Source organism: Oncorhynchus gorbuscha, linkage group LG19 (genome assembly GCF_021184085.1).
Source record: "Oncorhynchus gorbuscha isolate QuinsamMale2020 ecotype Even-year linkage group LG19, OgorEven_v1.0, whole genome shotgun sequence".
Lineage (NCBI taxonomy): Eukaryota > Metazoa > Chordata > Actinopteri > Salmoniformes > Salmonidae > Oncorhynchus > Oncorhynchus gorbuscha.
The window spans coordinates 21,023,635-21,040,125 of record NC_060191.1 but is presented as its reverse complement, the minus strand read 5'-3'; the positions used below and the strand labels follow the sequence as shown (position 1 = coordinate 21,040,125).

At 43.7% G+C, this 16,491-nt stretch overlaps 1 protein-coding gene across 3 annotated transcripts in view; it reads left to right on the top strand.

The window, feature by feature from the left end:
- The window catches only part of LOC124005417 (raftlin-like), a 69,934-nt gene extending 54,364 nt beyond the window's left edge, over window positions 1-15,570 (top strand). For all 3 annotated transcript variants that reach the window (XM_046314662.1, XM_046314660.1, XM_046314661.1), the window contains exons 8-10: window positions 5,299-5,402; window positions 10,753-10,828; window positions 11,556-15,570. In XM_046314662.1, the coding sequence (XP_046170618.1) occupies window positions 5,299-5,402; window positions 10,753-10,828; window positions 11,556-11,771 (396 nt within the window). In that variant the 3' untranslated portion in view covers window positions 11,772-15,570. The remainder of the gene's footprint in view (window positions 1-5,298; window positions 5,403-10,752; window positions 10,829-11,555) is intronic.
- Window positions 15,571-16,491: the final 921 nt, after the last annotated feature.

Below are 16,491 nucleotides of genomic sequence, written 5' to 3'. Positions count from 1 at the left end.
ACCAGTTAACAGCATTGACATTGTTGTAATTCGTCCCCAGCAATTGCATAGATGCCTGAGCTTTGAAGAGCACTACTTCAGTCACCAGAAACCAAATTATGTCATAAAAGGATTAAAGACCAACAACATGGCGTAAAGATGCCAATAATGGAGAGTGAATGGAGAGTGAATGGAGAGTGCATTTCAGACACTGTGTGGCTGTGTACGTGGGTGGATGTTGAAAAATGGGTTGTAGAGAATCAAAGGACCATGAATGTAATAAGAAATCTTAGGTGCTGGCTTAAGGCCGGTAGCAATCACTACAGAATATCCAGTCAGGAGGATGAGGCGGATGTCCAGGTTAGGGGGAGTTTAATGGAAGGAGACGTGTGTGTGAATGTGTGTTATCTGAACTCATGGTTCAGATAACTGAGTAAAGCTAGTAACGAGCTAGCTAACAAGCTCAACACGTGGTATTTGTACACAATAAATCACAAAACTTAGGTCCACATAATATGACACAGATTTCAGGGTACTTATGTTTAGATGGGCGCACAATTAAAAATCAGACATACAGAGATTCAGTCCGCAGGAGGGAAAACTATAGAAGTGCTCATCAGGATGGGTTCAGCACGTTTCTGACGACACAACGTGCTGGGGTCATAGACCAACTGAAACTGAAGTCCCGGAAATTAAGGCTGCTGATAGGCTGAACGAGATGTGGTGATAAGCATTTGGCGAGACCTTGACCAATGAGACACTAAAAAAAGTGGGTGTCCTCTGAATAGGAGACTTGAATAGGAGACTGAGCTGCCAGACTAGAGCTAACCATAAAGGATGCCTAGAATCAGCTGACTGAAGCAGGTGTCATCAGTCAGAGGGCCTCTCATGTTAACTTGTAGTCTAGACTCTAGTTCTCACAACATTTGTCTGTCATGGTGCTAAGTTTGACTTAATTGATGTAATGAGCTGAAATATGCTATCAATCCTATTGGTGCTGCCCGATTTGGGCAGCCAATTAGCATGCAGTGGGTGTTGCAAAATGTTGAATAGCCAAAATAGACTAAATTATATATCGCTGTCGGATGAATACCTCGTGCCTACAATTCTGCACTTTTTTATTTGACATATATTGAAAGCAGTAACTTCCCTCAATTAATTCTGAACATTTCATGACTCTAGGACCAATAACATGTATTCAAAATAGCTTCTGAAGTTTCATAATGTTATGTTCATTAATGAGAAAATATGGCAGTTTTTTCCATTTCCTGAAAAGTTTCTGTTTTGGAGACAAGATTTTCATCCATCAGCACCAATTTTGATTTTTATATTTCACCTTTATTTCACCAGGTAGGCCAGTTGAGAACAGGTTCTCATTTACAACTGCGACCTGGCCAAGATAAAGAATAGCAGTGCGACAAAAACAACACAGAGTTACACATAAACAAATGTACAGTCAATAACACAAAATAAAAGAAAAATAGAAAGATCAATGTACAGTGTGTGCAAATGTAGAAGAGTAGGGAGGTAGGCATTAAATAGGCCATATAGGTGAAAATAATTACAATTTAGAATTAATACTGGAGTGATATATGTGCAGATGATGTGCAAGTAGAGATACCTTCTTGCTCTTTTGCACCCCAGGGAGTAATAATATGGGGATGAGGTAGTCGGGTGTGCTATTTACAGATTGGCTGTGTACAGGTACAGTGATCGTTAAGCTGCTCTGACAGTTGATGCGTAAAGTTAGAGAGGGAGATATAAGCTTCAGAATTTTTTGCAATTCTTTCCAGTCATTGGCAGCAGAGAACTAGAAGGAAAGGCGACCAAAGTAAGTGTTGGCTTTGGGGATGACCAGTGCAATATATCTGCTGGAGCGTGCGTTACGGGTGGGTGTTACTATGGTGACCAGTGAGCTGAGATAAGGCGGGGCTTTACCTAGCAAGGACTTATAGATGACCTGGAGACAGTGGGTTTGGCGACGGATATGTCATGAGGGCCAGCCAACGAGAGCATAGAGGTTGCAGTGGTGGGTAGTAAACGGGGCTTTGGTGATAAAATGGATGGCACTGTGATAGACTACATCCAGGTTGCTGAGTAGAGTGTTGGGGGCTATTTTGTAAATGACATCGCCAATGTCAAGGATCGGTAGAATAGTCAGTTTTACGAGGATATGTTTGGCGGCAGGAGTGAAGGATGCTTTGTTGCGAAATAGGAAGCCGATTCTAGATTTAATTTTGGATTGGAGATGCTTAATGTGAGTCTGGAAGGAGAGTGTACAGTCTAACCAGACACCTTGGTATTTGTAGTTGTCCACATATTTTCGGTCAGAACCGTCCAGAGTAGTGATGCTAGTCGGGCGGGAGGATACTGGCAGCAATCGGTTGAAGAGCGAGCACTTAGTTTTACTAGCATTTAAAAGCAGTTGGAGGCCACGGAAAGAGTGTTGTATGCCATTGAAGCTCATTTGGAGGTTTGTTAGCACAGTGTCCAAAGAAGGTCCAGATGTATACAGAATGGTGTCGTCTGCGTAGTGGTGGATCAGAGAATCACCAGCAGCAAGAGCGACATTGTTATATACAGTGAAAAGAGTCGGCCCGAGAATTGAACCCTGTGGCACCCCCATAGAGACTGCCAGAGGTCCGGACAACAGGCCCTCCAATTTGACACCAATGGGTCTTGAGGAAATTAGGAAGAACTTACATGTTCTTTAAAAAGTTATCTAAGCATAGATATTGCTTGTTATTTGGCTATTTATTTTAACACATACCGGTCAAAAGTTAACCAAGGCATGTCGATAGTCATGTAGCAGCCGGTGCGGCATAATTCCACTCCTATGGTCAGACTAGTTTGATGAGGGGTGTGAAAATGATGCTGGTGGCTTGTGGATGAGGGAGTTCCCAGAGAATTTTGCTCACCGAAATATGTGACTAATACGTCCTCTTGGTTGACATATAGGCTAACTACAATGGTTAAATGTCAAAATGTTGACATTCTATTGAGACTGTTGATGATTTATTATTCTTAATATTATAATTATTATACTGTATATGATGTGATTAGTCTTCATTACAGCTTTTGGTTTTCAAAAATGTTCTCAATCTCTCAATGATTGACATGATTGACAGAGTAGGGACTTTTAGGCCTCGTTTCATGATACCCTGTTCATTATCCATACAAATATGAGATTGTGGTGGAAGAAGTGCAGCCCGGTCCAAAGACAAAGTGATAGCTAGAAGTCTAGAGGAGTAGCCTAGATCATTTCCCTGGGCTGATAGACCAGACTATGGCCTGTAAAAAACATTAAGGTAGAATTAGACTTATTGCAAAAAGGGAGCTGTCATGTCTTCTCAAATAGAAACGGTGGAGAATTACCTCAAAAGAATGGAGCTCTGTTTTCTTTCATCCAAATCTTAGTGAACTTTGATCACAAGAGTTGAACTCAACCCCACCCTGCTAGTTTTACTCTATAACACTGTTCTGTTTTCAAATATTAGCCTCTACCTCACCGTTCTCCACTCTTGATAATGTAGCCTTTTACCACCCTAGCTTGCACCTCACCCTATGGCTCTATTTTTATATATAAATTATATTTAACACACAAATCAGAACACAGACTTACTGCTAAGGCGCCGGGTTCCATTTCTTATGTGCTGATGCAGCAAGGTGACCATGGTGAGATCAGGGGAGGGAATCTGCCAGAAAAATGATTCACTCTGTCGAGTCTCAGTTAGGGTTAGGGTTAGAGTCTCAGTTAGGGTTAGGGTTAGAGTCTCAGTTAGGGTTAGGGTTAGAGTCTCAGTTAGGGTTAGGGTTAGAGTCTCAGTTAGGGTTAGGGTTAGAGTCTCAGTTAGGGTTAGGGTTAGAGTCTCAGTTAGGTTTAGGGTTAGAGTCTCAGTTAGGGTTAGGGTTAGAGTCTCAGTTAGGGTTAGGGTTAGAGTCTCAGTTAGGGTTAGGGTTAGAGTCTCAGTTAGGGTTAGGGTTAGAGTCTCAGTTAGGGTTAGGGTTAGAGTCTCAGTTAGGGTTAGGGTTAGAGTCTCAGTTAGGGTTAGGGTTAGAGTCTCAGTTAGGGTTAGGGTTAGAGTCTCAGTTAGGGTTAGGGTTAGAGTTAGGGTTAGAGTCTCAGTTAGGGTTAGAGTCTCAGTTAGGGTTAGAGTCTCAGTTAGGGTTAGGGTTAGAGTCTCAGTTACGCTTAGGAAAGAAGAGGGCCATTAAACAAAACTTATTTCCCAATTTACTTTGCTTTTATGGCTTTGAGAAAGTGACCATCTCTGGCAGAGGTTCCAACACAAACCCTAAAACACAGCTCTCACAGCTCTGGATTTTCTGAGGGATGCTGGGACGGCAAATGCCAATGTAAACAACAGTTTCAACCGAGCCCCCTCTACCCTACTGCAGTGTTTCTCGAACAATGGGTCCTGGTCAATTCTCGCTGGCTTGTGACTTAAGACTTGTTTGTGGTTCTAGTTGTTTTGTCCATCTGTTGGATTGGGACCCACTGCCCTCGGCCTGTACTGTAGATGCCCGTATAGCACTACAATGTGTGCATGCATATGTTGTAGGCGTGTCTTTTCATATCTGACACGTGCTGCGGTTTGCCAGTGAGGGCCGATGCAGAAGAGATGGAAAACCACATGCGCTTCTTGTGTGAGCAGAAGCATTTAGCGCACGTGTGCGTGTGATGAGCGTGTGTCTTTAACCCAAATCCCAAGTGCACTACACTGTCATACCAGCAATGAATCTAACAGAAATGCATGTATTTTGTATCATACATAGTTCATAGTTCTAGAGCTTGGGTAGTCGTGGCTCTTTTGATAGGGTTTTAATGGTTTATGTTATTATGCATGCATACATTTGTGTGCGTGTGTGTGCGCGTGTGCGTGTGCGCGTGTGTGTGTGTGTGTGTGCTTTCGTACGATGTGACAATTATGGAACTTTGGGTAACGATTCTTTGTCACGCTAATGGACACGCTTAGTGTCATAATTGTCATTTATATCATGCATCTCTGAATTATAGCTACGACAAACATAATGAATACAACTCAGCTTTGGTAACACCCCTCTCTCAAAAACAAATAGTTTAGACCTTTTGGAAATGAAGCTTCTCGTAAAATGACTTTACCCACTTCATGTAAAAATGAAAAACTGCTGTTGGGTCATTTATATCTACTTGAGTATGAAGTTGAATCCCCCCTTCTCTTAAAATTAATTATACAATAATTGTGCCAGTCCTACTCTGTCTGTGCTTGAGCGTACGTGTATGCAAACACTATGTGTATAGTAGTATGTAATATTAATGTGTTTGTATTCTCTCTTTAGGGCCTGCAGGTGAAGACAGACTATGTTCCCCTGCTCCAGTCTCTTGCCATGTACGGCTGGAGACTCACGTGTGTGCTGCCTACACCCATCATCAAGACCAACAGGTAACTACTTTCACTTTCCAAAACACACTCTCACCAATATTGAGTTAGGGCCTGAATGACCACCATATATCCTGGTTAGCTAACTCTGGTATCGATTGTTCAACCTGACTAACCCTCTGGAGATTAAACGGCCTTCTCTTCTCTCTCTCACCCATCTCATTTAGACAAAATGGTGGTCAGCCCATATCACTAGTCAATTAACAGCTCAATCGGTCAGAAGAACTCAACAGGTTGTTCAACGAAAATAGACAGTTTAAACCCACAAATGAGCGTAACTTGAAAATCCCTTCAGAGAAATGTAACGGTTCTTCTGCTCAGCCTCTGCCGACTCATTCATCTTATATGAGGACTATGCACGCACACATTCGCTAGCAGTCAACAGCTCAGTCATCTATCAGCAGCCACAACATGACTTCCAAGTCTCCCACCTGAAACCCCACTTCACACAGTCACAGGCACTCATCATTATCACAAGTCAGAACACGTCCAATCCAATATGTGCCCATTGATTGGATCCTTTAAGAATGAAACGTTTCAATAAATGTCTTGTGAGCTTAGTTCAACTGTCGTGCCACATCAGAACCCAAAATAGAAGCGTGTTTTACTCCAATGTTTGTAAAACAAAGTAAATGTGAACAAACACTGTATAGCCTAAAAACATGTTTAAAACTATCATTTTCCTATCATGGATGGTCAGTCCTTGCATCCATAGAATTTGAGTGGTAACATTTCTCCCCCTGCTTTTTACTGAAACAGTGGTGGGGAGAACGCTTTGTTATTGTTTCAACTACGGATTGCCGCTAGTAGTCGGAGTCATGAAATGTGTCGTGTCATGCTTATGAAGACTCCAAGTATATGCTTAGAGCTCAACACGGTTGCAGTTCTAGGTTTACCATGCGTGACCTTGTCTCTGGGGGTCGTCGTGTTTGTGACCGTTCCGGAGGACAGCTGATTAATTACCGCTCTATTTTCATCCCTTGTTTTTTCATCACTCTTTTATCGCTCTCTCTCTCTCTCTCAAAATGCAACAACACAACAGCGCAACATGGCTAATTAATCAGACGGCCGGCCTAGATACAGCAACACAGCAACGCTCATTTCTCTCCATCTCTGAAACGCTCGTCTCTTTGTGCACAGCAACGATAGCTGTTGACCCATTACGGATTAGTTTAGTCATTACACTTGTATTATGTTGACCCTTCCATTTTCCCAACTATATTAAGCTAATGCACGTTGGGATACTGTCTTGAGGATGGGCAAAGTGCACTTCCTCTGAAGCAGTCTACACGGAGTCTGTTATGCATAGACCTACTTACACACTAGTTAGCATCTGAAGTGAACATCCACCGGGACTCAAGGCTTCTTTGATCAACACGTGGTAATGTACAGTATATTTCTGCCACATGGAACATGTTACGTTTGGTGTAAATCTGAAGTTTGGACATCGTAACTGTTAAAAGATAAGTGCTTCATAATACCATTATAAGAAATGCTTAACATTACCACAGGTAACCACGAAACATGATACACCATGTTCTCTATCACTGTACCAAAGAAAGTCTTGTTGCTGGTATATGAAGTTTCTATTCCAGTACTGCAGACATAGATGGCTATGAGAGGACTTTAGCAGCAAGACACAGACGGCTATAAGAGGACTGTAGCAGCAAGACACAGACGGCTATGAGAGGACTGTAGCAGCAAGACACAGACGGCTATGAGAGGACTGTAGCAGCAAGGCACAGACGGCTATGAGAGGACTGTAGCAGCAAGACACAGACGGCTATGAGAGGACTGTAGCAGCAAGACACAGACGGCTATGAGAGGACTGTAGCAGCAAGACACAGACGGCTATGAGAGGACAGTAGCAGCAAGACACAGACGGCTATGAGAGGACTGTAGCAGCAAGACACAGACGGCTATGAGAGGACTGTAGCAGCAAGACACAGACGGCTATGAGAGGACTGTAGCAGCAAGACACAGACGGCTATGAGAGGACTGTAGCAGCAAGACACAGACGTCTATGAGAGGACTGTAGCAGCAAGACACAGACGGCTATGAGAAGACTGTAGGAGCAAGACACAGACGGCTATGAGAGGACTGTAGCAAGACACAGACGTCTATGAGAGGAATGTAGCAGCAAGACACAGACGGCTATGAGAGGACTGCAGCAAGACACAGACGGCTATGAGAGGACTGTAGCAGCAAGACAGACGGCTATGAGAGGACAGTAGCAGCAAGACACAGACGGCTATGAGAGGACTGTAGCAGCAAGACACAGACGGCTATGAGAGGACTGTAGCAGCAAGACACAGACGGCTATGAGAGGACTGTAGCAGCAAGACACAGACGGCTATGAGAGGACTGTAGCAGCAAGACACAGACGGCTATGAGAGGACTGTAGCAGCAAGACACAGACGGCTATGAGACGACTGTAGCAGCAAGACACAGACGCCTATGAGAGGACTGTAGCAGCAAGACACAGACGGCTATGAGAGGACTGTAGCAGCAAGACACAGACGCCTATGAGAGGACTGTAGCAGCAAGACACAGATGGCTATGAGAGGACTGTAGGAGCAAGACACAGACGCCTATGAAAGGACTGTAGCAGCAAGACACAGACGCCTATGAGAGGACTGTAGCAGCAAGACACAGACGCCTATGAGAGGACTGTAGCAGCAATACACAGACGCCTATGAGAGGACTGTAGCAGCAATACACAGACGCCTATGAGAGGACTGTAGCAGCAAGACACAGTCGCCTATGAGAGGACTGTAGCAGCAAGACACAGACGCCTATGAGAGGACTGTAGCAGCAAGACACAGACGCCTATGAGAGGACTGTAGCAGCAAGACACAGACGCCTATGAGAGGACTGTAGCAGCAAGACACAGACGCCTATGAGAGGACTGTAGCAGCAAGACACAGACGCCTATGAGAGGACTGTAGCAGCAAGACACAGACGCCTATGAGAGGACTGTAGCAGCAAGACACAGACGCCTATGAGAGGACTGTAGCAGCAAGACACAGACGCCTATGAGAGGACTGTAGCAGCAAGACACAGACGCCTATGAGAGGACTGTAGCAGCAAGACACAGACTCCTATGAGAGGACTGTAGCAGCGAGACACAGACGCCTATGAGAGGACTGTAGCAGCAATACACCGACGCCTATGAGGACTGTAGCAGCAAGGGGCCTGTAATTTTCAAACTGATCTGCTCCATTCTACTTTAACAGGCTTTTTCTGAGGACTCAGGTTGGCTTTTCCGCATTCGTTCAGCAGGAAGCTGTCCGGAAATCTGACAGCCTGGAAAATAGGTTATTGGAAATGCAGGGTTAGGAGGGAGGGATGGGAAATGGAGTTATTTTAGATAGTAAGCCTCTACAGGAGATCTGGGAGCCCATTTGATGTTGGGGAAGATTTGCAGCCAGCTCTATACCGTTGTCACCCTATCATACCTTTCCATTGTTCGTCATATGCCAAGTTAAGGATCAATCTTACCTCGAAGCTGATTCTTCTCCGTGTGTATAAGAGCACATCTATTTTAATGGGTGAGGGATTCCGAGAGAGGAAGTGACAGAGAGAGCGATCTGGAGAGGAAGATCAGGGGATATACAAAAGAGTGAGGGGAAAAGGGAAAGGATATAGAAAGCCTACATGATGCTCATACAAGAGGAAGAGAAGTAAAGTGAAGCAGACAGATAATTAGTGGCAGCAGGCTAAAGTAGGAAACCGAGTCGATACGTGCGTGTCGGATGGAGAGATGAAGCAGAGTGAACAACACCCTGTCGTTCTCAACCAACATCAAGGCGGTGGCCCGTTCCTGTAGGTTCATGCTCTACAACATCCGCAGAGTACGACCCTGCCTCACACAGGAAGCGGCGCAGGTCCTAATCCAGGCACTTGTCATCTCCCGTCTGGATTACTGCAACTCGCTGTTGGCTGGGCTCCCTGCCTGTGCCATTAAACCCCTTCAACTCATCCAGAACGCCGCAGCCCGTCTGGTGTTCAACCTTCCCAAGTTCTCTCACGTCACCCCGCTCCTCCGTTCTCTCCACTGGCTTCCAGTTGAAGCTCGCATCCGCTACAAGACCATGGTGCTTGCCTACGGAGCTGTGAGGGGAACGGCACCTCAGTACCTCCAGGCTCTGATCAGGCCCTACACCCAAACAAGGGCACTGCGTTCATCCACCTCTGGCCTGCTCGCCTCCCTACCACTGAGGAAGTACAGCTCCCGCTCAGCCCAGTCAAAACTGTTCGCTGCCCTGGCCCCCCAATGGTGGAACAAACTCCCTCACGACGCCAGGACAGCGGAGTCAATCACCACCTTCCGGAGACACCTGAAACCCCACCTCTTTAAGGAATACCTAGGATAGGATAAGTAATCCCTCTCACCCCCCCCTTAAGTTTTAGATGCACTATTGTAAAGTGACTGTTCCACTGGATGTCATAAGGTGAATGCACCAATTTGTAAGTCGCTCTGGATAAGAGCGTCTGCTAAATGACTTAAATGTAAATGTTAATGCGTGTGAGATGGAACGACGAGAGACGAACGGGAGAGAGAGCAAGCACGAGAGACCGGAAGCCCACTGATGACAGAATCTCCTCGGGCGATTAATCCGTCTGTCGTCTGTACTGTATGGATTATCCATGAATTAACACAGAATGTGACATGTGCATGGACAGGGATTATTTTGGAGAAGTTTATGAGGGCAAACATGTTTTGGGGAAGCCAGTAAACATGGTCTCTTTCTCTTGGTGTCTGAGCTCTCTCCTAAGCATAGAACATATTCACGTGGACATACATCATTGCTCCAAATTACTTTTTGGTTTCTCGTATTAACGAGAGGACAGAAAGGGAAGAAATCAGAATGATCGAGGTTGACCACTGCTATGTAACTAACTCACTTCTCACGGTGGTAGATGTCAGCTATTAGTATAGCATCAGGACTGACCATACTAGTCACACAAACCATTATAAGGTCTACCCTTCATGTGGAACTTTAGCGGTATAATACCAAACTGCATTTTCCATTCCTCTCTTCCTTGCTCTGAAATGACCCCAAGTATTTCTGAAAGAGCTTGTGGCAATGTGATTTGTGTGACATGGATTTCTTGGTCGATGGTACAGGCATTGTCCTCTACAAATAAAGTAACAATCAAGAAAATGGCTATGGTTTCCAAAGTTATTTTTATTTCAGTTCTAATTATATTCTCTCGACCTCCCTCTATCCATATTCACCTCTGACCTGTTATCTCTCCATCTCCCTATCTCTCCATCTCCCTATCTCTCCATCTCCCTATCTTTCCATCTCCCTATCTCTCCATCTCCCTATCTCTCCCTCTACACTAGTGATGGAAGTTTGGCCACCAAGCAGGTCGTTTTTCTTCAGAGACCTGTCCTTCCCCGCAAGAGGGGGGACTCCAAGGTGTGTTGACCTCTCATTCCTCTCAGTGTTTGTCTTGTCACATGTGGGTCGGCTCGCAGCTTGTTCACTAGCCAGAGTAGCGCTGCAAGGCCAACATCATTCCTCACCACACCGGGCCCATACCACACTTGTTTTTGTTTTCGCATAGATAAATGTGCACACTGCCGGTCAAATGTGATTTAAACCCATTTCTTCTTGAGATATATGAGCCATTCTGTGGTAACTACGGCAATGCATGTTGAGAAAGTACTTTCCATTTGACCCTAGATAGTACTGATATAACCTCTAGATTTAACCTAGAGGTTAAATCTAGAATTAATCAAATGCTGATATTGCCTGTGACCTGAATTTAAACTCTGGTCACCATTGGCAACCAAACTGATGGGCAATAACCCTGCAGAGACGAGCAGAGAACGATAATGCGGATGTTTGTGTGCAGGTAACATGCTATTTACCTCTGTATACGGTAAGTCTCAGCTAAAAGAGGATCAATGGAGGCAATCTCAGAAATATTAGCAGCCATATTTTCTTGTTTGGTCTGTACCCCTGAAGGCACCAATCAATTCCCTTGAAATGACCATTTCATTCCCCACAATGAGAATCATTTTAATTTGTTCTTTCCTTGTTTGCTATTATGTCCATTTCCAACGGTCTGTCTGTCCGTCCGTAATATGGCCAATAGAACAGCAGTTTAGAAACGTTCTTACACAAACATCCTGTCTTTCAGAAACTGATATTCAAAAGCAAGGCCAACAAGAACTCTGTTAAAGACGCGTCAAAAAACAAGAAGAAGAAGAAGAAAAACAAGCAATCGGCAGCAGAGAAAGATCTGGAAGAGTCCAAGGTTCTTGACGACGGGGGGAAAAGAGAGCAGGAACGTGAAGGAAAACAAGGGGAGCGAAGAGGAGACAGTGAAAGAGACGGAGGTAGAGGCTGTGTGTAAGGAGGTAGAGGCTGTGTGTAAGGAGGCGGAGGCTCCCTGTGAAGTGGAGGAAGAGGAAAAGGTTGAGGCAGAAACTGAGGATGGGGTAGAAACTGGGAAGGAGAGAGATGGAGCTGCAGGAAAAGATGACAAGAGTGACAAAGATGGGAGAGTGGAGGAGGGAGAAGGAGCAGGGGCAGAGACTGAGCAGGAAAGATGGGGAGAGAGAGAAAATGTGCTGGCAATTGATGATGAAACCGAAACTACCAAGGGTTCAGAGGTGGAGGTGGAGACCAAAAAACAAGGGCAGAAAGAGGAGAAAGGGGGAGGAGCTGAAATGGAAGTGAAGGAACATGGGGTTGAGACTAAGGAAGAGACAAATGGAGGGGAAGAGAATGGAGAAACAGAGAATGTTGCCATGCAACAAGACCCACCTGACCAGGAAGAACTTGTAGTGCAGGAGGAGGTGCAAAAGGTAGTAAAGGAGGATGGACAGGTCAAATTGACCAATCAATGCCCTGAAGAGAGTCAAAGGTCTGATGTGTAAACATCTTCAGACATCACACCTAAGGGTTCTCCTACCCATCATTCATGTACCTACCAAACATCATAACCTGAGATAGGGGCTCCACAAAGTCACCATTGAACAGCCTATATTGCAGCACCCTCCTCCTACCATGTAGTCACTCTATCCTCTGCAGCAGACATCTCTCCACAACGGACACATCTCTACCACAGATGGACACGCACCAGTCTCTCTAACAGCCTGAGACTGATTCTATACCTACACATAGTGAATGTACCAACTGAGAATGATGCGGAGGAGACTACGAGAGTCGCTGGTTATAATCGACAAGTCGATGGGACCAATGGCGCTTGGGTCTGAAGAAACCATAGTGGTACAGTTACTGTATGTCACATGGGGTTAGATGAGGAGAACTGTGGGAAATGTAGTGGCTGTTGTTGCGACAGGCAATCCAATGCAAGGTGAATGGAACTTTATTTACTTTTAGCCCGTAATGTAAAGTACTACAGATGATTCTGATAATCACTCTGATTCTTATGGTAGGCGTGATACATTCACCTTGCATTCCGTATGTGTCAATATTCAAGCCAGGTAAAGTGTTTGATAATGGAGTAAATCTCCATTGAATGTGTGTGGGTTGAGTGGAAGTGAAATGTGATGAGAACCAAACTTGGAAATGTTGAGTCAACTTTGAGAGTTTAAACACGTTTGATTTGAATAGCTTTTCCAATCAATGGTCATTAAAAAGTACTTGGTAAGGTTATGGGCTGGGCCATGACTGGATGTTCAAGATGGTAACGGAGCACAGAGGAAGTAGAAAAACAAAAATGATTGAGCAAATCATTTTTAAACGATTGAGCTGTGTTCGAATTGCCATTTTTCATTGACATTGGCTTTAATATTTCACCTCAAGCTTTTAAAAGCCCCTCTTGACGGTGTCATTTCTGACCATAGCAAAATCATAATGTAGTCTTTTAAGGTGTCATGTTGCTTTCCATTTGAAAGTGGTGCTGCATCGATGCTGTGTGGAGAAATCATTAACCGGCTAATGGACTGTCAGCGAGGTGTCAGTCAAGTCATACATTTATAATGGGGGCCACTTATGTGGCTATTGACAGTGGAAAATCTCACCTCGAAAAATAACAAATAGCACTTAATCTGGATTGTGATTTTCATAGCGATTGATTTTTCTTGTGCTGCAGTTGCTAAGCAAAGTCTGTGGAAACCTGTATGTTTACAGATGAATATAGGCTTGTCGTCGTTTTCTAAATGTGGTATTTTTCTGAATAACCGACTGTTCCGAAATGTTCATCTCAATGGAAGATGTATTGTATAGAATTCCAAACTGTGACCAGGATAGCCTTATTATGATACTGGGCCTAAATCGTCAAGTACAAATGTCAGAAGTTTGACAAATATCAAGGTGGTTTCAGTGTAATAGCCTGATAGGGTTGCCACAATCAGTGTTTGAAGGTATTTTGAAGGTAAGTTCAGTGTTCTCTGTTTTAGGTTTGAACGGGAGGGGAGGTAAGGAATTTAGCTTTACAAGGTGTTGTTGATGGGGAAGATTCTGTTTTTGATTTGAAGTTAGGCTCAGTGTATTCTGTCGTGCTAACGCTAGCTGAAGTGTGCTTTCTAATGCTCATACTGGACCTAGCTACCTCCTTAGGCATATTGGGGATTTGTAGCTATGGGGTCATCATTGCCAACTTTTTCCACCATATGGTCCATGCTGTGGGGGTGAGGTCATTACTAATGGCCAAGTGGTCAGGGGTCGTGTTTGAACCATGTTTGATGGATTTTCCACAGCTGCTACTTGTTCGAGTACAAATCAGTTTCCCACTTGTCAAATAGCAGACTTGATATGAAGTCAGGATATTTTTTTAATTTTATGATATTATCTGTGGTATTGTTTTCTCCAGCGACACTTAGCGTTAGGCTATTATGGGCTTTAATAAGCACTTGTTTTATTCAACATACTTTATTTAGCTTTGCGGGTCACCGCTAGAGAGATAATGGAAATTACTTGTCAGTTTTTTAATATTTGTGAGACTAGGACAAATATGAATAAGAAATGGCATTCTAAAACACCCCTCTGTGATAAGTAAAGAGATTACCTGGACCCTGAGACAGATTTCCCCATTGGGTTCTTATCGTGTAATTGTTTCTCTTTCGATTTAAAATAATCGCTTTCTGCCCGGATATAAGATCATGTAGGACTGTCATGTTTCCTTACTCATACATTGTTTATTATGTGTTCATCAGTTCTGTTGTTCATACCAATTTGAGCCTTTTACATTTTTTTGTATATATATATCTGTGATCCTTGTTCCTTTGTATATTATTTTACACTGAGACAATACTGCCTGTTCAAGTACAATGTACATTAAAAGATGGTAGGAAAGTGTGGAAAAATACAGCCAGGAACTATCAGGTGATCTCATGCCTTTACATCATTGTATTTTAACACCTACAGCATTCCGGTTGGACACCCATTAACATGGACAACTGTAACCTCCACAGAGTTGGGTCAAATGACACCAGGTCCTGTATCCGTTTGTATTACCTGGGGGTCGTGAACTCCATGCCCTCATCTCTCGTGATAAGAGATGTTTAGTGATTTGTACATTTGCTCAGCTTTTACATAAGTAGACTCTGGGGAGAGTGGGTAGACTACATTTCTCCTGTTACTGAAAAGCAAGGATATGGAGAGAAAAGTGAAGCAGGATCTGTCACTTCATCAGTTAAATTATGCTGAATGTTGTTTACTTACCCTTCCGTGATGAGGGAGACCTGTGACTAACGTAGACCAACCTCAGCCGTGTCTAGAACAAGCGCCTCCAACCCACTCATGAAAAAAGGTCATCTACTATTTCCTGTCTTTATGTAACCATAATTGTCTCAAGCTCAGCAGTCAGTGGCAGTGCAATTGTTCTTGATAATGCTGTGCAAAATGTGTGTTCTAGGGTTCATTTCCTGTGTGTTATGATGTGAAATGAACAGATTAGAAATGACAGAAACATGATACAGTAGGATGGCAATCTCTTTATGTTGTCACTTTAGCTTGCTCGTGGCCTCTGGAATTGTATTGTTAGGTTTCATCTCCGATGTTGCTGTTTTCATCACCTGCGCTGCCATTTTGAATGTTGAGTGTCTTTGGTCATCGTCTACCGACACGCACTGCAGTGTTTGTAAAAACAAAGGTATTCTTTGTATTCGATTTTCATGGAAATGTCCACATCCCTACTGTTCATGACTGTACAATTTGTATATTATAAAATTATTTATATTTAATGTGCACCTGTGGTGTTTTCTGTTTCTAGGTGAATTTTGAAAACCAATGCATTTTGCCATGTTTGATTCCTGAACTCAAATCATTATCCAACACTACACATTTCACTCATCAGTGGTCTTTCAATTTTGAAGTTTCTTGTAAAGATTTATGTGCAACCTTCAATGTCTTAGATTCATTCCATAAACACTCAAATGTACCATTAGACTGCAGAATCACATGGATGGTTAAACATGACATTGGCCAGTGAGAAAAACAAGTTGAGACATGTTTTATACAGGTTCAGCTCTAAGGGCTCAATTCAGACTCAGAAAATCTATTCCTTTTTTGATTTATTAAGCACTTCTCAGCAGTTGGTATTCATACTTCCCGTATGCAGGTGTGTAACAGACTTTGCAGGTGTGGCTACCTTGCACGCACTGAATAAATGTAATTCAACTGCTGAAAACCCTCTCATTGCTGGCCTACATACACTGCTCAAAAAATAAAGGGAACACTTAAACAACACAATGTAACTCCAAGTCAATCACACCTCTGTGAAATCAAACTGTCCACTTAGGAAGCAACACTGATTGACAATAAATTTTGCATGCTGTTGTGCAAATAGAATAGACAACAGGTGGAAATTATAGGCAATTAGCAAGACACCCCCAATAAAGGAGTGGTTCTGCAGGTGGTGACCACTGACCACTTCTCAGTTCCTATGCTTCCTGGCTGATGTTTTGGTCACTTTTGAATGCTGGCGGTGCTTTCACTCTAGTGGTAGCACGAGACTGTGTCTACAACCCACACAAGTGGCTCAGGTAGTGCAGCTCATCCAGGATGGAACATCAATGCGGGCTGTGGCAAGAAGGTTTGCTGTGTCTGTCAGCGTAGTGTCCAGAGCATGGAGGCGCTACCAGGAGACAGGCCAGTACATCAGG